At 42.3% G+C, this 23,177-nt stretch overlaps 1 protein-coding gene across 4 annotated transcripts in view; it reads right to left on the bottom strand.

Moving 5' to 3' along the window:
* Window positions 1–23,177, bottom strand: part of TJP2 (tight junction protein 2) — a 142,626-nt gene that overhangs the window by 28,672 nt on the left and 90,777 nt on the right. For all 4 annotated transcript variants that reach the window (XM_039461280.2, XM_039461278.2, XM_074394709.1 and 1 more), the window contains 7 exons: window positions 17,983–18,036; window positions 13,390–13,514; window positions 11,360–11,462; window positions 8,110–8,719; window positions 2,522–2,625; window positions 1,755–1,908; window positions 51–159 (listed from right to left, as the gene is read on the bottom strand). In XM_039461280.2, the coding sequence (XP_039317214.2) occupies window positions 51–159; window positions 1,755–1,908; window positions 2,522–2,625; window positions 8,110–8,719; window positions 11,360–11,462; window positions 13,390–13,514; window positions 17,983–18,027 (1,250 nt within the window). In that variant the 5' untranslated portion in view covers window positions 18,028–18,036. The remainder of the gene's footprint in view (window positions 1–50; window positions 160–1,754; window positions 1,909–2,521; window positions 2,626–8,109; window positions 8,720–11,359; window positions 11,463–13,389; window positions 13,515–17,982; window positions 18,037–23,177) is intronic.

Here is a 23,177-nt window from a genome sequence, read left to right as displayed (position 1 = left end):
GTGTGTACATTCACAATGACATGTACAAGGGAAAATACATGTCACCTTACCTTGGCCTTTCCTTCAGCTTCTCACTTGAGGAATGATAATCATAATCAGAATACTGCTGGCGTCTCTCCTCTGGAGAAAATGATCGGTTTGACTCTATTTCTGAGATATCTGGTTTCAAAAATAAGAAAAGACTTTCAAATAAAATATTTAAAATATTCTCCTACCCAGAGAAATTGCGCTATTCTCTGGGTGGGAAACCTGGGAGATGGAAGTGAGGTAGGCAGGAAATGTGCTATTAGTCTAATAGTCTTCCCCCAGTGAAAAATGTGCTTGTTTTAAGGGGAAAGGTATTAATTAATAAAGGGGAAGGCAAATTTAGAATTGTGTATTTCTCTTTTGTCTCATTTTCCATCAAAACTGCTATGGAAGAGTCAAAATTCTATCATGAGATCACAGATGTGTACACTGATTCTTCCCAAGCAGCCCAGTCCTTCTCAAACTTTAAGATGCACACAAATCACCCACGGATCTTGTTAGGACGCAGTTATCGCAGAGTGGTGGGGGGAAGACAGATTTGGCAGTAGCATCCAGTTCCCCGATTATGCAGATGCAGCTGGGTTCAGGGGTTGGGGGGAGGACCACATACTGAGTAGCAAGGAAATAAACGGTAAACCCCCTAATATGCTGGCATTACTCCTCATGCTCTTTTTGTTTGCCCGCACTGCACCATAACAGTGACCAACAACTTTTGATACACTGGAAACTGAATTAAGTTTTAAGGTTTTATAAAGAAATTCCTTAAAAAATAAATCAACAACAGCCTGTGTTACAACTTGGTTAACTTAATATTTTCTAAACGTTTCTGCATAAAAGCAACAGCAGATGGTTCAGTAGGATATATTGTGATTATTTTTATTGGCAATTTTTACAAGGTTAAAATATTATCCCATGTAAAATTCATATTCAAATAATGAATATAGCTCTTTACAAGGGAAGAAGTGATACAGACTGCTAACTAATGAATGCCACAGTATTAGCCATTTTGGTTCTTTTTTTAGCATCCACCTGTTTCAGCTATCCTCCAAATTGTCTTCTCTATTAGAAATATTAATAGCCACTTCTAAGAATGAGCAATTAAGGCCATGCCCGGTGGCTCACGCCTGTAATCCCAGCACTTTGGGAGGATGAGGGGGGCAGATCACAAGGTCAGGAGTTCGAGACCAGCCTGGCCAACATGGCAAAATCCCATCTCTACTAAAAATACAAAAATTAGCCAGGTATGGTGTCGCACGCCTGTAATCCCAGCTACTCAGGAGGCTGAGACAGAAGAATCACTTGAACCAAGGGAGGCAGAGGTTGCAGTGAGCCAAGATCGTGCCACTGCACTCCAGCCTAGGGAACAGAGTGAGATTCCATCTCAAAAAATAAATAAAGAACAATTTGCAAATATATAAATTATATGTTTAGTTCTTTGAACCACTCAAACACACATTTTTTTTTTTTTTTTTTGCTGACCAGTTTTGCTTTCAGTGGCCTAATCAATAGTTCTCTGAGAGTTCACAAGTGCACCAGAATTTTATATTGAAAACCTAATTTCAATAGGCACATTAATAAGCAAATAACAACAAACCTTTGAGGGTTAAGGTTTAAAGGGGTGCTTTCCTTGGACATTTAACTTCCAACTGGATAGCTACACTAAATAGAAGAATGAGGAAGCAATGGCCTTCCTTACTTCCAGCTAAGCTTACAGCCTTTTCCTTTACCTTCTATTTCTGAGTCACTGTCGTTTAATGGTGGGATGTTGATGAGGGTCTGCTGGCTATCTCTCAACACCACTAGCTGTAGTTTTCCTCTTGACTTTTCTATCAATTTTCGAGCATCCGTTAAAGACATGTTCTCAGTTACAGTCCCATTAATCTGTGTGTATGAAGAATGGTAATGTTAAATGCAATAAAATTATTCACAGTAGAAAATTTATATTTTCCCCTTCTAAAAATGTAAAGGCTTTGCTCAGATATTCAGATATTGGCTTTAGGATGACTTAATAAAAATGAATTGTCCTTTAAATTCAATATAATCCTGTATGCCTGGATCCCAAACACAGGTGTAAGTTACTCTGCTAATTTATTTAAGTTCCAAGCTCAAGACGATGGTTTGGTTTACTACTGGAATGTGTTTCCTGACTGGAGAGGTTTACAAGACCTATTAATTATTCAGCATTAATATATAACCAACTTGCCTTCTCCTCTTTCCTTAGTTTGGGGAATAATGATCTAAACTTTAAATAAAGAAGAAAGAAAACAATATTCATGGAGTTTTTAGTTTTTGTTTTCTAAACTGACATTCAACTGTTACAACCCTCCATGTCTGTTTTCTCTGAAAAAATAATCTCATTATGCTGTTCTTGCCACCTCTGTCTTATCACTGACTCTCGTCGCAGCTAAGTCTCACCGTGTTGGTGCTTGAATGTGGAAATGCAGGCTATGAATGCCAGTATGCGCACTGTTGTTCTCTGCCCTCATCTACCCACCTTGAGAATTATGTCTCCTTCGTGAAGGTTGCCATCTTTAGTTGCCAGACCCGTTCTGGTCATTTCCTTTATGAAGATCTGACTCCCAAGCCGGAGACCATACTCTAGTAGGAGACAAACACATAAACATACACGTATGTCATCAACTTGTTCAGAAAACTTAGTCTGGTTTATAGGACTATTTTAAAATAAGCAATAAAAAGTTAATTTTATATCTAGGAAATTCTGTATGATGACTGAACTCTTCAAAAAAGTCAATGCAATAAAAAACAAAAAAGAAAGAGGAATTGTTCTAGATTCAAAGAGACATAAAAACCAAATGCAACGTATGAACCATCATAGATCCCTGATCCAGTAGGGGGTGGGAGGAGGGGAATGAATTACATGATTTTGGAGCAATCCAAAAAGAAATTATTATATATGAAAGGGATATTAATGTTAACTTTCTTAAGTGTGATCATGGTATTACAGTGACTGATGTAGAAGAATATTCCTATCCTTGGAGGATACCTCTGAAATATGTATAGGTAACGGTGAGTTGCTGCAACTTACTTAAATAGTACCAAAAAACCTACTGAGAGAGACACGGAGGGTGATAGAGTAGAAGGAAAGAAAAAAATAAATAAAAAGGAGTAGGAAAAAAAAAAAGTAAGTGTGGCAGAATGTTAATAATTGGTAAAACGAGGAGAAGGTTATATGTGTATTTGCTATAAAAATTACCATTTTTCTTTTCTTTTCTTTTTTTTTTTTTTTTTGAGACAGAGTCTTGCTCTGTCACCCAGGCTGGAGTGCAGTGGCGTGATCTCGGCTTACTGCAACTTCTACCTCCTGGGTTCAAGCGATTCTCCTGCCTCAGTCTCCAGAGTAGCTGGAATTATAGGCGCCCACCACCATGTCCAGCTAGTTTTTGTATTTTAGCAGAGATGGGGTTTCACTATGTTGGTCAGGCTGGTCTCAAACTCCTGACCTCAGGTGATCTGCCAGCCTCAGCCTCCCAAAGTGCTGGGATTATGGGTGTGAGTCACGGTGCCTGGCCAAATTAACACTTTTCAAATAAAATGTTGGGGAGAAAAAAAACAATTCAGCACACCTTAATGGGCATGTTCTGATGGCAATGAGCCTGCCTACAGGAAGTCACTGCAAATAGCACAATCTAGCATTTTAGATTACATGGAGCTTGGCACTGAAAGGAATCCAGTAAGTAAAGAAAAGGGGTAAAGAAGTCAGACAAAGCAATTAATAAAGCGTTTAACTAAAACCAGCATAGCTTTGAGGGTGTATGGACTCTGAATTGCTATCAAAAGAAAAAACACTGTAATTACTAAGTATGCATATTTTTAAGTACTTTCAGTGCCATTTAGACTATTCTGGTTTTACTTAACAAACTTGTAAAAATACATTATTTAAAGAATAAATTTTCAAATTTAAGAAACTACCACAACAGAGCAGGGTTTTTGTTGCTGTTGTTGTTTCTGAGACAGAGTCTTGCTCTGTCACCAGGCTGGAGTGCAGTGGCGTGATCTTGGCTCACTGCAACCTCCGCCTCCTGGGTTCAGACGAGTCCCCTGCCTCGGCCTCCTGAGTAGCCACGACTACAGGTGCGTATCACCATGTCCGGCTACTAATTTTTTGAATTTTTTAGTAGAGATGGGGTTTCACCATGTCAGCCAGGATGATCTTGATCTCCTGACCTCATGACAGAGCAGATTTTAAAACACACACCTTCAAATCTTGTATTATTGTTCAGACTAAAAATCTTGTAATTACAAAACAAAGTAACTTCTACAATTCAGGCAAGGTATGAAGTCGATTTTAAAATAAGTTTCAAATGATTTACGGTAAACTTGTCAGCCAGATCTTACCACAATGATTAGAAGTGTTGTGGTCCATGCCTAGCCCTCGAGGAAGCTGATAGTCAAGAAAGGAATAAGGGAAGGGCAAAGCTACTTTCATGAATGGCGACCCCTAGTGGTCAAACGGCTTCACAGCCCAGAACAGAAGGCTGGGTGATAACGTCTCTCTGGCATTTTCCTCTTAAAAAATACGCTCATTATAATTTTGCAAACAGATCTACTGGTATGTATACGGGCATTTCACAAATGAAGATAAAAAAATCAGTTGACCAGCTCCTCAGAAAGGCAACTGGTGCTGTGAAATGTAATAGCTGGTCATATGAATGGATCATATTTTGTCTTTGTTTTTGTTTTTGTTTTTGTTCTTGTTTTTTGTTGTTGTTGGTGGTGGTGGTGGTTTTTTTTTGAGACGGAGTTTCGCTCTTGTTACCCAGGCTGGAGGGCAATGGCGCGATCTCGGCACCACAACCTCCGCCTCCTGGGTTCAGGCAATTCTCCTGCCTCGGCCTCCTGAGTAGCTGGGATTACAGGCACACACCACCATGCTCAGCTAATTTTTTGTATTTTTAATAGAGACAGGGTTTCACCATGTTGACCAGGATGGTCTCAATCTCTTGACCTCATGATCCACCCGCCTCGGCCTCCTAAAGTGCTGGGATTACAGGCTTGAGCCACTGCGCCCGGCTGGATCATATTTTTTCTTAATCAAATGCAGGTCTCACTTACTGTTGGATTTCCTTAAAGATTAATTCTTATACAACCCTAGACAATGACAGCCAAATTATTGTGCAATCTTAACAAAAGATAGAAAAAATTTTTCTTTTATAAAGTGGAACTGGCCGGACACAGGGACTCATGCCTATAATCCCAGCACTTTGGGAGGCCAAGGTGAGCAGATCACCTGAGATCAGGGTTCGAGACCAACCTGGCCTACATGGCGAAACCCCATCTCCACTAAAAGTACAAAAATCAGTCAGGCCTGGTGATGGGTGCCTGTATTCCCAGCTACTTGGGAGGCTGAGGCAGGAGAATTACTTGAACCTGGGAGATGGGGGTTGCAGTGAGCCGAGATGCTGCCACTATACTCCAGGAAAAAAACACTGTGAAATCCTTACACTTCCTAAGATTCACATTCTTCAGGGAGATACTGCAATCTCAACATTCCCATTTATTTTCATGGACTGGACGCCAGGTATCTCACTATTCACATCTTTGCATTATTCTTCAGTTATTTCAATAGGCACCTAGTAACATAACTCAACTCTTCATGAAAAACCAAAGAAAACAAACTCTCTCACGTAATAGGCTATCAAAATCCAAATCCCAAACCTAAAACATCCTTTGCATCCTCAGGTGCTCTTTTTTTCCTTTTAGAATGAGAACAATTAAGAAAACAAAAGATTTAAAATGTTACATGCTACAAGGAATCTTAAAAGTCAGAAGACAAGTGGCCAGGTGAGGTGGTTCACACCTGTAATACCAGCACTTTGGGAGGCTGAGGCAGGCAGATCACCTGAGGCTGGGAGTTCAAGACCAGCCTGACAAATATGGAGAAACCCTGTCTGTACTAAAAATACAAAATTAGCTGCATGCCTGTAATCCCAGCTACTTGGGAGGCTGAGGCAGGAGAATCGCTTGAACCTGGAAGGTGGAGGTTACGGTAAGCTGAGATAGTGCCATTGCATTCCAGCCTGAGCAACAAGAGCAAAATTCCATCTCAAAAAAAAAAAAAAAGAAGACAAGAAATGATGGTAGGACTATTTCAACACTAGGCTCAAAAGCCCTGTTCACTCACCTACTTGTTTCCAACCACCTATTTCCAGAGGATGGAGTTTGAGCTCCAGCTCCACCCTTATTTACTGGCTTCCAGACATGGGCAAGTTACTTCCTCAGTCTGAGTTTTAGACTCCTCACCTATAAATGTCCCCTATAAACTCCTCTGTATAGCTTGGCATGTTGGCTCAAATCTGTAAGCACTTTGTAATTCCAACCAAGGCATGTGGATCCTAGACTGGGCAACATGGTAAAACCCCATCTCTATCTAAAAAAACAAAAAATTACTTAAAGTATAATAATAATAATAATAATAATAACAACAGTAAGTTAGCGATGCGTGGTGGTGGTGCATGCCTGTAGTCCCAGCTAGCTACTGCAGGTGGTGGAAGCTGAGGTGGGAGGACTGCTTGAGCCCAGGAGGTGGAAGTTGCAGTGAGCCGAGATCATGCCACTGCACTTCAGCCTGGGTGACAGAGTGAGACCCCATATCAAAAATAAATAAATAACATCTTTTGTATCATGGTATTACTCACGTGTAAAACAGGAATGAAACCTCCTAACACAAAGGGTTCTTGTAAGGACTACATAAGAGAATATTCAGTATAGGCCCTGGCATAGAGCAGAAACTCAATCATGATTAGGCAGAGTACTGTCCACTGTGGTTTTCCACCTGAGGTGCAGCAAGGCCACCAGGAGAGCTTATTAACAAAGAAACTCTGGGGTCCCACCCCATGGGTTTTGTTGTTGTTGTTGTTGTTGTTAAGACAGAGTCTCTCTCTGTCACCCAGGCTGGAGTGCAGTGGCACAATCTCTGCTCACTGCAACCTCCGCCTCCTGAGAAGCAGGGATTATAGGCACCCGCCACCACGCCCAGCAATTTTTGTATTTTTAGTAGAGATGGGATTTCATCATGTTGGCCAGGCTGGTCTGGAACTCCTGACCTCAAGTGATATGCCCATCTAAGCCTCCCATAGTGCATACCTCTAATCCCAGCTACAAGTGGAAGCTGAATCAGGAAAATTGCTTGAACCCGGGAGGTGGAGGTTGCAGTGAGCCGAGATCACGCCACTGCACTCCAGCCTGGGCAACAGAGTGAGACATGAGACTCTGTCACAACAAAACAAACAAAACAAAACAAAACAAAACAAAACAAACCAACAAACCAAACCAAACCAAACCAAACCAAACCAACCAAACCAAACCAAACCAAACCAAACAAACAAAACAAAACAAAACAAAAAACACAAAACAAAACAGAGTTGGCTATTGCTGGCCAGGCATGGTCAAGCCTATAATCCCAGCACTGTAAGGGGCCAAGATGGATGGATCACTTGCACTCAGGGGTTCGAGACCAGCCTGGCCAACATGTTGAAACCCCTCTCTATTAAAAATACAAAATTAGCTGGGCATGGTGGTGGGCACCTGTAGTCCCAGCTACTCAGGAGGCTAGGACACGAGAATCACTTGGACCTGGGAGACGGAGGTTGCAGTGAGCCGAGATCACGCCACTGCACTACAACCTGGGCGACAGAGTAAGAGTCTATTAAGAAAATAAAGAAAGAAGCCAGGCGCGCTGGCTCAAGCCTGTAATCCCAGCACTTTGGGAGGCCGAGGCGGGTGGATCACGAGGTCAAGAGATCGAGACCATCCTGGTCATCATGGTGAAACCCCATCTCTACTAAAAATACAAAACATTAGCTGGGCATGGTGGCTTGTGCCTGTAATCCCAGCTACTCAGGAGGCTGAGGCAGGAGAATTGCTTGAACCCAGGAGGCGGAGGTTGCGGTGAGCCGAGATGGCGCCATTGCACTCCAGCCTGGGTAACAAGAGCGAAACTCCGTCTCAAAAAAAAAAAAAAAAAAAAAAAGAAAGAAAGAAAGAAAAGAAAAGAAAGAAAGAAAAAAAAGTTAGCTATTCCTATTACAACGGTGCTTTTCTTCCTGCATTAAACATGCCTACCTTCGTTCGCTCTGCTTTTCGTCAGAAGGACTCCAACGGGCCCCGGCCGCCCCCTCAGCTCTGTGCTGGGGCTGCGTGAGCGTGGGAGCTCGCGGCTGCGGCTCCGGGGCCCCCGGAAGCGGCCATCGTGAGGGGCCCCGCGCCTGTACTCTGGGCTGTAAGCCCGGTCGTAGTCCGGGTCGTAGGCCTGGCGATAGGACCGTTCGTAGTCCTGGTCAATGCTCCGGCCGCGGCTGCGGTCACGGTCGCAGTCCCGGGATGGCCCAAAGTCGTGGTCCAGGCCCCGCTCCAGGCTCCGGCCACGGCTGCGGTCTCGGGTGCGACCATGGTCATGGTCCAGGCCCCGCTCCAGGCTCCGGCCGCGGCTCCGGTCTCGGCTGAGGTCCCGCTCCCGGCTCCGGGCCCGCTCGTGGGGACGTCCCCTTTCCGGGCTGTCCTCCCAGCTGCGGCTGCGCTCCCCATGGCTGCTCAGCCGGCTTCTCTCGCTATACCCACTGCGGAAACTTCTGCCGTCAAACTCGTCCATCACCTCAAAAGCCCGATCATCCTGATCCAGGGGAGGGCTGGCCTGCAGCGGGGCCACCTGGACCTTCCGGGGCCTCTTGACCACCTGTTATCAAAACAAACTCAGTGTGGACGCAGGACAATCACAACTGAACGTGGGGAAGGCAGTGGTTAAGAGCCCTGGTTCTGCTTTCAGTGAAACTGTATCCCTGCGGACTCACTAAGGTTCAGGTTCCTCATCTGGAAATGGAGAATAAAAATCTCACAGGTTAGAATAAGACAATCATGGTGAAGCTCTGAGTACAGTGCCTTGAATTAAGGTAGTAATAAAACAGTACCTCCAAAATCTGCTTCTACGCAAGTTTGAAAGGCCTCAGAGCCTCAACCAAACCACTAAGTTACAAAACTCAAACAAAAATCCAGAAAGTGCGACATTCTATATACAGCTGCCTAAGGGGAGAGGGGGGATGAAGAGAAGTTGATTGATGCGTACAATACATGGTCTGATGAAAGAAGTAAGACCTCATATTAGCTCTGTAGGGTGACTATAGCTTACAGGAATCTGCTGTACATTCCAAAACAATTAGAAGAGAATAATCTGAATGTTTGTACCATAAAGACAAATATTTAAGGTGATGAAAAATACACTGATTTGAATTTCACAAATCATATGAATGTATTAATCAAATCCACCCTGCAACTATGCATTATGCATAAATTTTAAAAACTGTAAGGAAGAGAAGTCAATGCCATTTTTATTTAATTTTTTATTTTTTATTGAGATAGAGTCTCACTCTGTTGCCCAAGTTGGAGTGTGCCAGCTCACTCCAACCTCAGCCTCCCAGGTTCAAGTGATTCTTGTGCCTCAGCCTCCTGAATGGCTGGGACTACAGGCGCACACAACCATGCCTGGCTAATTTTTCTATTTTTAGTAGAGACGAGGTTTCACCATGTTGGCCAGGATGGTCTTGAACTCATGACCTCAGGTGATCTGCCCACCTCCATCTCCCAAAGTGCTGCATGAACCACTAAGCCTGGCCCAATGCCATTTCCAAAGTGGGGAGTGGGGAAGAGAGGCAAGGGGAAAGAGGGAATCCTCTAGATTAAAAGAACTAAAGAGATAATGATTATATGCAATGAGTGAACTTTGGATCCTGGATAGGGAAGAAAACAACATCTATCAAAGACATTTTGACGGCTAGGTGTGGTGGCTCACACCTGTAATCCCGGCACTTTGGGAGGCTGAGGTGGAAGGATTGCTCAAACCCAGGAGATCAAGACCAGCCTGGGAAACACAACAAAATCCCACCTGTAAAAATGAAGAATACATGTTGAGCTATGGACTGCATATTAGATGACACTGTAAAGTTACTACTTTTCTTAGATCCAATAGTAGTATTACATAGAGGAATGTCCTCATTCTTAGGAAATGCATGTGAAGTTAAGTAGAAATAAACTGTCATGCCTGTAACTTTCCTTCAAAAGGTTGGCTAAAAAGACACGGGTGTTGGCTGGGTGTGGTGGTTCATGCCTGTAATTCCAGCACCTTGGGAGGCCAAGGCAGGTGGATCACCTGAGGTCAGGATTTTGAGACCAGCCTAACCAACATGGAGAAACCCTGTCTCTACTAAAAATACAAAAAATTAGCTGAGCATGGTGGCACATGTCTGTAATCCCAGCTATTTGGGAGGCTGAGGCAGGAGAATCACTTGAACCTGGGAGGTGGAGGTTGCGGTGAGTCGAGGTCTTGCCATTGTACTCCAGCCTAGGCAATAAGAGTGAAACTCTGTTACAAAAAAAAGGCGTCAGTGTTTATATATATACAGAGACCAAGTAAAGATGGCAGAATAGTAATATTTTAGAAGAGAAATATTACACTGATCTTTCCACTTTCCTTTTTGTTTGACAATCTTCATAATATAAAATTGAAAAACACTGAATACCATACATTTGGGTATATCCCTACTAGTATTGCCCCTAAGCAACTTTATTGCCATTCTCATTTTGCATGTCTATCTGCCCCACTGGAGTGAACACACCTTGCAGCACAGATTGGCCCCAGGGCCTAGTGGCATCCAGCTCACAGTTCTCAGCCAGTGAATGAATGAGTGAATGAATAGATGAATGAAGACTACAGACTGTCTTCTAATGAAACTCTTAGTCTCTGAGGATATAACACACCTCCCTGTTGCCCAGGCTGGAGTGCAAGGGCACGGTATCGGCTCACTGCAACCTCCGCCTTGTGGGTTTAAGCCATTCTCCTGCCTCAGCCTCCCGGGTAGTTGGGATTACAGACATGCCTGGCTAATTTTTGTGTTTTTAGTATAGACGGGGTTTCTCCGTGTCAGTCAGGCTGGTTTCGAGCTCCTGACCTCACGTGATCTGCCCGCATTGGCCTCCCAGTGTGCTGGGATTACAGGCGTGAGCCACCATGCCCGGCCAATTAATACTGTTTCACCAGTATTCTGAATCTAGCTAATCCTCTTAGGGAACAATTGCCTAACTTGGTTCCTAACGAAAACTCACTCAGATCAGAGAATTACTGGCCTCAGGAGAAGACACAAGGAAAGGCCAGAGGATAACTTACACACATCTTCACACCCTCCGAAAGTACTGAGGATCCAAGAACAGCAGTCCTTACTTAGGTTACTTAATTCTGTCAAATGCTTAAAAGCAAGGGGTAATTTTCTTCTGGGCAAAAAAACAAACGCTATTGAGGCAAGCTGAGAGCAAACCCAGTACTTACAATAGCAGCGACCTTCCCACTTTTTCTGAGCTGCTGAACTGCAAACGAATGAAGCACATCCTCCATGGGGGTGCCATTGACCATGACCACTCTGTCATTTTCTCTGTAAACAAGAAATAAAAATGGGTCATGAAAAACTCCCATCTATTCATTGTAAATCATTTATCTAGGAACAAATAGAAGCAGCAAATCGACCTGAAAGGCTTTCTAAAGGGCTCAGTGTTTGGTGGCGCCCAAGGCCCAGTCAGCTTGGACTGAGATCATCCAAGAAAAGGAACTGGGAGCCACACAGTTCAATTTTGAGTGTCTAAATGGAAATCATCTGGGAAGAGACAGGCCCGATTTCCCTCAACCACAGGATCACACCAGGAGGTACTTGATGATGGTGAGGTCCAAACACCAAAAAAAAAAAAAAAAAAGTCCCCTATTGCCTGGGGTGAACCGTGGGCTTCAGAAAAATCTAAAAACACTCCCTCAAAGTAGGTGTATATCCATTTGTGCTTTTGTGCAGGAAAAGGGCCAAGAGCTTGTCTCAGATTCTTAAAGAAATTTTGAGATCATAGAATCCTATTGCTCCAGTTCACCCCAAACATTACTTTAAAATTTTGCATTTCTCCATATGAAAGACTACTAACTTTGATAAGACTATAGAGGCTTTCTTAATCATAATTTTAATTTTTAAGAAGCATGTTTTCCCTCTCTTCCCCAGGATGGAGTGCAGTAACATGACTGATCATAGCTCACTGCAACCTCAACTTCCTGAGCTCAAAGGATTCCCCACCTCAGCTTCTGGAGTAGCTGGGACCCGAGTGGGTGCATGCCATCACAACAGGGTCTCACTATGTTGCCCAGGCTGGTCTTGAACACGTGGCCTCAAGCGTTCCTCCTACCTCAGGCTCCCAAAGGGCAGGATTATAAGCGTAAGCCACTGTGCTTAGCTCACAGAAGCTTTCAACACCAATAGAACCTAAACTTTTGAGCTATTTAGCCAATGCAGCCATATAGTTAGCTTTAGATTTTGTCCTAAGAATTTATCCTGAGGGAATCAGGCATGCATCATTTAAAATGGTATTACCAGCCAGGTGTGGTGGCTCATGCCTGTAATCCCAGCACTTTGGGAGGCTGAGGTGGGCAGATCACTTGAGGTCAGGAGTTACCTGGTCTTTTGGATTTTTAATAAAGAAACCCTGTCTCTACTAAAAATACAAAAATTAGCTGGGTGTGGTGGCAGGCACCTATAATTCCAGCCACTTGGGTGGCTGAGGCAGGAGAGAATCACTTGAACTCAGAAGGTGATGGTTGTAGTGAGCTGAGATCGCATTGCTGCACTCCAGACTGGGCAACAGAGAGACTCTGTCTCAAAAAAAAAAAAAAAAAATTAATTAAAAAAAATAAAATTAAATGGCATTACCTCTTCAGGCCAGAAAGCTGGCAGTTGGAAAACTTGTGGTTTTCCTATAGCAAATTTTCTCAACTTCCATATCCCTCTTACAAATAAGATAATCAATAAACCAAAGTCTCCTCATTAAATTCTTAAAGATTATAAATTAAGGCTGGTCCGATGGTAGTGGGTTATCAGAACTTATTAACATTAATGTCATTAAAGTTGGTATACAACCCCCCACTGCTAAATTTGACTGGCTTTAAATATATATATATATATATATATATATATATATATATATATATATATAAATTAAAACAAATATAAACAGTGTTAGGTAAACATTAGGGGTAAGAAGCATGCCAATTTAAAACTCCATGTTCAGAAATGATTCCTAAACCTAGGAGGGATGTTAGGAACTATCTTCCTATGAAACAACTGCCCTCCTTGCTCCAAAGCTGGGGTATTCCCAAGGTTTGGACATTGTTCAAACGTCATATGTGATGGCTTCCATTCCAGCTTGAAGACTTTTCAAATATTATATAAAAGTGTGTTGCTTTCTCTTTTTTTTATAAAGTGGATATCGACCAAACACCCTGCCTAGGGCCAACCAGTGGGGCTGGCAGGGGCGAGGGCGGACACCTACTGGAGCAGCCCATCGGCAGGCCCACCCGGGAGCACATCAGAAATGACAATTGACGTTTCTCCATTTTCAAAGTGGGGGTTGTCTCTGCCTCCAGACACTGCAATTCCAAATCCTCTTTTGGAATCCTGTACATCAGAGAGGAGAAATATTAAAAATCCTTCAATAAGTGGCATTCAGGATTTATTACAAGCACTCAATAAAATAAAGGTCAAATCAATAAACAGAAACTGTTCAGGAACAGATCGGCTTACAGAAACAAATGAGAAACAAAATAGAGCACAGTCATAGTCGGCTGACGGGTTTATAAAGGGAAATTCCTTATCTGAAAGAAACAGCCTGTGGAGGTTGGAAAGGATAGACAGCGCAAACTGGAGTTATCACCAGGAGCTGGCAGGGATAGGAGACAATGTCTTCGGTCCAAATGGGGATATACTGTTTGAAGTGTCAACTGTACTTCCTTGCATCATGCTGGCCTGAGCTGGAACAACTTCAGTAAAAACGAAATCTGTGCTAAAACTGTATGTCTTTTAACTTTCAGATTTTCTTATTGCATTTTTTTTTTTTAAGAGACAGAGTTTGGATCTGTTGCTAGGCTGGAGTGCAGTGGTGTGATCACTGCTCACTGCAGCCTCAAACTTCTAGGCTCAAATGAGCTTCTTGCCTCAACCTTCCAAAGCCCTGAGATTACAACAGGGAGCCACCATGCCTGGCCTGTACTATAAATATTTTTAATTCTTCTGTATGTTATGATGGTTTCACATCTTAAAAAAAAACTTTCTGCCTAGGCACATGGCTCATGCCTATAATCCCAGCATTTTGGGAGGCCAAGGCGGGCAAATTATTTGAGTCCAAGAGTTTGAGACCAGTCTGGGCAACATGGCAAAACCCTGTCTTTACTAGAAATACAAAACATTAGCTGGTCATGTGCCCACTAAAAAATCAGTGGTGTGTCCCAGCACACATCGTGGGAAGGAAAGAAAAGCCTTACCAGCATCTAAATTAAAAAAAAAAAAAGAAAAGAAAAAAGAAAAAAAAATTAGTGGTGTGCACCTGTAGTCCCAGATATTGGAAAGGCTGAGGTGGGAGAATCATCTGAGCCTGTGAGGTCCAGGCTGCAACAAGCCAAGACAGCTTCTGCACTCCAAACTGGGCAACTGGAGTTGTCTCTAAAAAACGAAAATACCCACAACTTTCTAGCTGGAAAGAGACTACTCTTCCCAGTGCTAGCCAATCCTTTTTCATTTTCTTTTTATTTATTTTTATTTTAGATTTGGGGGTACAGGTGCAGGTATACTGTCTGATGCTGAGGTTTGGGTTTCTAATGATTCTGTCAACGAAGTACTGAACACTGTACCCAAGAAGTAGTTTGTCAGCCTTTGCTCCTTTCCCTCCCTCCTTACTTTTGGAATTCCTAGTGTTTACTGTTCCTATCTTTGTGTCCCTGGGTACCCAATGTTTAGCTCCCACTTCTAAGTGAGAACATGCAGTATTTAGTCTTCTGCTTCTGTATTAATTTGCTTAGGATAATTGCCTCCAGGTGCATCTGTGTTGCTGCAAAGGACATGATTTCATTCTTTCTTACAGCCGTGTAAAATTGTCTTTTTAAAGTACACCTTTAACTTTAAAGTAGATCAGTTTAGTTTCATTTCAACATACAATGAAAAAAAAGTAAATTGATTTTTTTTTCTTTTTTTTTTTTTTTTTTTGAGACGGAGCCTCGCATTGTTACCAGGCTGGAGTGCAGTGGTGCAATCTCAACTCACTGCAACCTCCATCTCCTGGGTTCAATTCTCCTGCCTCAGCCTCCTGAGTAGCTGGGACTACAGACGTGTGCCACCATGTCCAGCTAATTTTTGTATTTTTAGTGGAGACAGGGTTTTACCATGTTGGCCAGGATGGTCTCAATCTCCTGACCTTATGATCCACCCGCCTCAGCCTCCCAAAGTGTGGGGATTACAGGTGTGAGCCACCGCACCCAGCCCATAAATGGATTTTAAAGATAAAATTTGGCCGGGCGCGGTGGCTCAAGCCTGTAATCCCAGCACTTTGGGAGGCCGAGGCGGGTGGATCACGAGGTCAAGAGATCGAGACCATACTGGTCAACATGGTGAAACCCCGTCTCTACTAAAAATACTAAAAATTAGCTGGGCATGGTGGCGTGTGCCTGTAATCCCAGCTACTCAGGAGGCTGAGGCAGGAGAATTGCCTGAACCCAGGAGGCGGAGGTTGCGGCGAGCCGAGATTGCGCCATTGCACTCCAGCCTGGGCAACAAGAGCGAAACTCCGTCTCAAAAAAAAAAAAAAAAGGCCAGGAGCGGTGGCTCAACCCTGTAATCCCAGCACTTTGGGAGGCCGAGGCGGGTGGATCACGAGGTCAAGAGATCGAGACCATCCTGGTCAACATGGTGAAACCCCGTCTCTACTAAAAATACAAAAAATTAGCTGGGCATGGTGGCGTGTGCCTGTAATCCCAGCTACGCAGGAGGCTGAGGCAGGAGAATTGCCTGAACCCAGGAGGCGGAGGTTGTGGTGAGCCGAGATCGCGCCATTGCACTCCAGCCTGGGTAACAAGAGCAAAACTCTGTCTCAAAAAAAAAAAAAAAAGATAAAACTTGAACATAAAATATGTGTTGAGATCTCATGAGAAAGCAAAGCATTAAACCCTTTTCTACATGCATGGAAGACAGAAAATACAGATTTATTACAACCATGATTGGTGCACACAATGGTGAGCAAAGATAATACATAATCCTAATTCATTTGTGTTTTAAAAGGCTAAGCCTGGGCCAGGCAAAGTGGCTCACACCTGTAATCCCAGCATTTTGGAGAGGCCAAAGCAGGTGAATTGCTTGAGTCTAGGAGTTCGAGATCAGCCTAGCCAACATGTCAAAACACCGTATCTACTAAAAGTACAAAAATTAGCCAGGCATAGTGGCAGGAACCTGTAATCCCAGCTACTCAGGAGGCTGGAGCAAGAATTGCGTGAACCAGAGAGGCGAAGGTTGCAGTGAGCTGAGACTGTGCCACTACACTCCAGCCTGAGTGATGGAGTGAGACTCAGTTTCAAAAAAAAAAAAAAATCTAAGCCCAGTTTCATCCAGATGATAAGGATATACGTGACTGTATATTCTTAAGTTTGGGTTCGATTATATAAAAATTTACTCCAAGGCTAAAAGAAAATCTTTTCTCTCAAGAAAAGTTTCCCATGTGGGGCCCACTCTGCTGACAAATTATAAACAATTACTAACTCAAAACAGGTTGGGGGTGTTGTGTATTAATCACACGGCTTTGAAGTTGGCAGCACCACTAGCTGGCACCTGGTTTTAGACAGAGGCAGCTCCATCCTCTATGCCAAGCCAAAAAAAATCTCTGACCTCTGCCAATTTGGGGTCCACAACTCAAGGAATGTATGAAATGCTTAGGGAAAGGGCAGAGGAGAGTGAGAAATATGAGAAGAGTTGAAAAATAAGACCTAAACAGAAAACCTCTCAACTGAAGAAATCGAGATTACTGATCTGGAAGTTTGGGCACCTGGGCATTGAACCAGAGACATTTTTTTCTACCTGGATTAATTCCATAAACATTATTTTCAGGAATGTCTTTAATATTCATAGAAGACAAAACTTGTAGTTCACAGTTCTGAGGATCAAAGGAAAACTCTCCCTATGAGGAACGTAACAGTCCCTCTAGGAGATGACAGACCCTGGGGGAATTCATAGTCAAAAGAAGCTCCCTGCACAATCCAGGAAAATCACAGCGATGATGATGGAATAAAAATACAGAAATATGAGTGCAGCTCTCCAGCTCAGCCTTACACAAATGAGGATCTACACTTTTTAACAGTTGAAAGGTATGTATACTATGTCAGAATTAAAATTACAGGGCCAGGTGTAGTGGCTCATGCCTGTAAAGGAGGCCAAGGCAGGCGAATCACCTGAGGTCAGGAGTTCAAGACCAGCTTGGCCAAAATGGTGAAACCCTATCTCTACTAAAAATACAAAAATTCACCAGGTGTGGTGGTGCATGCCCGTAATCCTAGCTACTCTGGAGGCTGAAGCAAGAAAATTGCTTGAACCTGGGAGGTGGAGGTGGAAGTGAGCCAACATCATGCTACTGCATTCCAGCCTGGGCGACAGAATGAGACTCTGTCTCAAAAAAAAAAAAAAAAAAAAAAGAAAGAAAAGAAAAGAAAAGAAAAAGAAAAAGAAAAAGAAAAAGAAAAAAGAAATTTCAGAAGTTGTAAAAAGTTCCCTCAACATCCAAACAATACAGGTCACTTTCATTCTTCCCTTTCTTTTCTCTCTTTCATAACCTGTTCTATTTGGAGGTAAGTGTATGCACTAAATAACCTCTAAAATGTTCCAAATTAAACAGTCCTTAACCAAAAAATATAATAGCATGCAAATCTTTGTTAACATAGCAATTATTGCCAGTTAGTATCTACAATGCATTATGTACCTCAAGAGTAAAAAAAAAAAAAAAAAAAAAAAAAAAAAAAAATGCCAAAACTGTGTGTAGGCAAAAATAAATAAGATACATGATCTGTAAAATCAAGAACATGACTGTAGAATACATGAAATGTGCAGAACTCACCTTTTGCAGGGTCACAGTGTACTGTTCCCATATCAGCTCTTCCATGCCTGGGGCCTGTTTTAAAAGAGCAAAACCAATCTGATGAAAACCACGACTTTTTCAATGCTGGAAATGAAATTATATTTCAAAATGCCTCAACATAAAGTCCAATTCACACTTTCTATACCAAAAAGAGTTAATATTTGTTCATTATGCTACCTATTTTCAAACACACTCTCCTTCAATGAAATGAAACTAGAAACAAAACTTGAAAGATAAGTGAAATATACAGTGAGAGACCCGAAAAAGAATGAAATGTTAAGTGCTGAGTCCTTTTATTATCACTATTCCAAAATATTGCCATCATAAAACTCCTTCAAAAATATCTAGTTTTAAATAGACTCTTTTTTTAAAAATCATTCTCCCCCATCTTCCTGTCAAAGGTGACCTTGTAGGCAAGTTTTCTGCATGTTTATGTCTAAAAATATCCTGAGCCTTATCATAAGGTATTGCCGAATTGGGCGATCTGTGAGATCTTTTAGCTTTTTCTCCTTCTGTATTGCCGGGTATGAAAGATGAAAATATTTTCATAAATGGACCACTAGGCCTTCCATCTCTGATAATGTTCCAAAGTAGGTATCTAGAAAAAACTAAAACTGGTGGTATCATTTTTTAAATAATAATCCATTAAATGCGGGCTGCCTGTGAAAAAGCAAGAAATGCCAGGAATGCTGAGAACCACAGAGATAAGCCACACTGAAGCAGACATGTGGAGGAGGCTGGGGAATCCAAACACAGTGGGAGGGCAGGTCTGGGTGGATGTATTAAGGGACAAAAATACCAGCACACAGACTGCAGGGACTGTCTCCTCCGTGACTACAGGTAGAGTGGAAATAACTAGACATAAAACCCTGGAGAATTTCTATCAACAGACGTATTCGAACAGGTTTGGGCATTCATATTACAGATGTGACCATACCCTGCCAAACACTCATGCCTACAGTGGTTCTGCACTGGCCAAACCACCAGGTACACAGAGGCAGATGTGAATCCTCTCCAGAGATCACACGCAAACACAGCCTTCAAAGACTCTCCAGATACTAGGTATCCGAGGAAAGGAGTCCAAAATTTCAACATCTATATCACCATGAGTGAGAGGTAAAAGAAACATAAACTGAAGAATCAAAGACTTCAAATATTTGAAATACCAGCCACAGACAAAAACGGAGTATCTACAATATGTGTATATGTGTTACGAAATTAGAAGAGAGCTGGTGCAGAGGCTCACGTCTGTATTCCCAGCACTCAGACAGGCTGAAGCAGGAGGACTGCTTGAGCCTAGGAGTTTACAACCAGCCTGTGCACTATGTATTAGACATAGTGAGACCCCATGTCTACAAAAAATTTCTTAAAGTTAGCCAGGCATGGTGGTGGCACACGCCATAGTCCCAGATACCCAGGAGGCTGCAGCGGGGTGATCAGTTGAGTGCAGGAGTTTGAGACCAACCTGGGCAACATAGTAAGACCCCATCTGTATACTAAAAAAAAAATCAAAATACCTGAGAAAGGACAGAATGAGAGATCTGTGCTACTAGCAATCCTGGGACTCGGTAGTGAATGGTGCCTGGGGTGCCTGGGGTGCCAGGGATACGAGCATCCCAAAAGTGCAAGATTTAGGTTAAATGAAGGCCCATCAACAGAAGGAAATATGTAAATATTCCATAAGATTATCTAAATTATGTAAAATTCACGAATTACTTAAAATCTGTTCACTGTGATGACTGCTCTTCAATTTTAAAAAATAAAAGTGAATTTTCAGGTGAGATTTTTATATCCTACTCATCTTTGTCCCATTATCTGCTAGAACAGTGTCTGGCACACAAAGTAGGCACTCAAAGTTTTTTCTTTTTAATACATCAAGAGATGGATACACTATTCATTCATCATTCAATTAATATGAGTGAAGCACTGATTACTGCTATGTACAAATTTTTTTCTGTTTTTGAGACAGGGTTTCACTCTGTTACCCAGGCTGGAGTGCAGTGGTATGATCTAGGCTCTGCCTACTGGGTTCAAGCGATTCTTATGCCTCAGCCTCCCGAGTAGCTGGGATTATAGGTGTGCGCCACCAGGCCCAGTTCATTTTTTTGTATTTGTGGTAGAGAGAGGCTTTTGCCATGTTGGCCAGGCTCATCTCGAACTCCTGACCTCAAATGATCTGCCCACCTTAGCCTTCCAAAGTGCTGGAATTACAGGTGTGAGCTACCATGCCCAGCCTATACATTTTCTTAAAGGAAATTTCTATGGAATTTGTGGCTTTCTGCTTCTTTGATAGCACACGTGAGGTGGGTGGGCTAAAAACTCAGGTGCCCATGGTCTGACGTTCTAGATGTACTCTATAGCCATTCCTCTCTGGAATTTTGTCTGTGCCTAAAACAGCATTTTCCAATATGTGGCAGTATAACGAATTTCCCAAGATTTTAATGAAGTTGTACATATATAGTTTTTAAGTTTTCTTAAAAGGAAACAGAAAGCGAGAACCCGACCGGGCACTGTGGTTCATGCCTGTAATCCCAACACTTTGGGAGGCTGAGGCAGGTGGATCACTTGAGGCCAGAAGTTCAAAACCAGCCTGGCTAACATGATGAAACCCTGTATCTATAAACACACAAAAAATTAACCAGATGTGGTGGCGCATGTCTGTACTCAGCTACTTGGGAGGCTGAAGCAAAAGAATCACTTGAACCTGGGAGGCAGAGGTTGCAGTGAGCAGAGATTGTGCCACTATACTCCAGAGCAAGATTGTCTCAAAAAAAAAAAAAAAAAAAAAAAAAAAAAAAAAGAAAGCAAGCAAGCAAGCAGAAGAAGAAGCAGAAACTCAACTGAACTCCTGCAGTAAATGTGAATTGGTCGCCCTTTTCCATTTCCACGGAACACCTTACTAACTCCCTGCCAACTACAGTTTTAGATGTGGCCTTAGTAAAACCAAGCCACTACCACCCAGAAATGACCTTAGGAGCTTGCACACTTCTCCAAGCTCATCTTCTCAATGCTTTCTTATACTCTTCAAGCTGTCAAATTTCAACAAAGTGAATTAATATAGAATTTGTGGCAAAATAAATATATTTGCTAACTCTTCTTCGGATATAGTCATAACCCCATGAATTATGGGGAAAAAAACCACATGGCACCCTCCCCACAAAATTTGTTTTTAAATTATCAGGAAAAAACTACCTAGAACTATGACAATCATCTCCAGGATTGGGCAATGATACATGGCAAAAAATGTTAAATATCCCAAGGAGCTGTGGTATTATAGAGAATATTTTCATAAGTACATTACTTTTAGAATACATTTCTATTTTACAATTTAGAACTACAAACTCTTCTTTTTGAAGTTTTGAATTTAAATTTGTTTATCATTTAGCCAAATAAGTTTCTGCAAAATGTTATTTTTTAAATGTTGCTCGAGTAGAATGAATCGGGCTTCTGAAATTCACAGCCCTTCAATAATGAGATGGTACTATCTTTAAGTGTTCCTGTGCTGCCTGCAAGTGTAATTTAAATTAAATTCCTCAGGGAGAAGATTAATCTCCTACCACTACCACCAGCAATCAGACCTTGCTATTAACTTGCCTGGTGCCTGAAACCAGTCAGACTCTGCAAGAGTTCTTCTTACCTATTGTTAACAGGTACTAAAATTAACCACTAGCTACTTAATATAATATTCAAAGAATATATGCTCTGCTAAGCCAACTGATAAATAAAAAATCTTAATTTTAAAGGTAGGGAACCATAGTAAAAATAATTTTTAGTAGCTCTATTGAGCATTAAAAATATACCATAACTATGTATATTTAGCCTACAGAACTGTGACTTTGGGGAAAAGTCTCACAGAAAACCCTTCATTATTCACTCTTTTGTTCATTTACTCAAAAACATTTATTAAGCACCCACTTTCTGCCAAGCACGTGGTTTGTGGCACTTCGGACCCATCGGTGAATAAAACTGCCAAAGCCCGTGGGCAGCTTACCAACTAACTACAAGTGTACCCAAAGAGCAAACCGCAAACTACTGAGTACCTTTCCTGCCTCATTTATGTGTTTTTTTGTTTCTTTTTGTTTGTTTGTTTGTTTTTGTTTTTTGTTTTTTAAGAAACACAGCCGGGCGCGGTGGCTCAAGCCTGTAATCCCAGCACTTTGGGAGGCCGAGGCGGGTGGATCACGAGGTCAAGAGATCGAGACCATCCTGGTCAACATGGTGAAACCCCGTCTCTACTAAAAATACAAAAAATCAGCTGGGCATGGTGGCACGTACCTGTAATCCCAGCTACTCAGGAGGCTGAGGCAGGAGAACTGCCTGAGCCCAGGAGGCGGAGGTTGCGGTGAGCCGAGATCGCGCCATTGCACTCCAGCCTGGGTAACAAGAGCGAAACTCCGTCTCAAAAAAAAAAAAAAAAAAAAGAAAGAAAGAAAGAAAAAAAAAAGAAACAAAGAGCACCTAATCATCCTGATTCCATCAGCTCTAGGAACATCCCTGGGCACAGGTTGTCCAGGGTACAGCAGCTTAGCTGAGAGCTGCGGTCATTACATTCAAACTGGGCCACTGGGCTCTGGTCCCACCCAACTTGTGCTTGATTAGGCGCAGGTCAGACTTGCTAGCAATACCCGACCTTTCTCTGAATGACAGCAGGTACCTGCTTACACTGGGGCTGGTGGGGCGCAGGGAGCTTTACAGGCAGGCCCATAGGAAGAGCACACAGATATCAGAGTTAAAGGTATGCACATTCCACAACCCACTGATTCCCCTACCCGGGCAGAGGCCCTAGAGAACTGTGTGACTATGTGCACAGGGATATGTGTATAGAGTATTCATAGCAGCACTGTTCTCAACAGCCCAAACCTAAAAAATATCTGAGTATCTATCAAGGGCAGGATGGACAAATGAATACATTATTAAAATACAATGTTATCCTGCAGAACAATCCACAGCCACACAGACCGCCACAAAAGGGATGCATCTCAAACAGAAAGCTGAGTGAAAAACACCCCACAAGGATCTGTAGAGTATGATACCATTTTTACAAAGCTTAAAAAACCAGTTTTAAAACAACTTGAATATACTTAACACTACTGAACTGTACACTTAAAAATGGTAAAGACAGTAAATTTTATGTTACACATTTTTTACTACAGTAAAAGAATTGCCAACAAAAT

This window comes from Saimiri boliviensis, chromosome 2 (assembly GCF_048565385.1).
Source record: "Saimiri boliviensis isolate mSaiBol1 chromosome 2, mSaiBol1.pri, whole genome shotgun sequence".
In the NCBI taxonomy this organism is placed as follows: domain Eukaryota; kingdom Metazoa; phylum Chordata; class Mammalia; order Primates; family Cebidae; genus Saimiri; species Saimiri boliviensis.
Note: the sequence above shows the minus strand (reverse complement) of the source record. Positions and strands in the feature narration are given on the sequence as shown.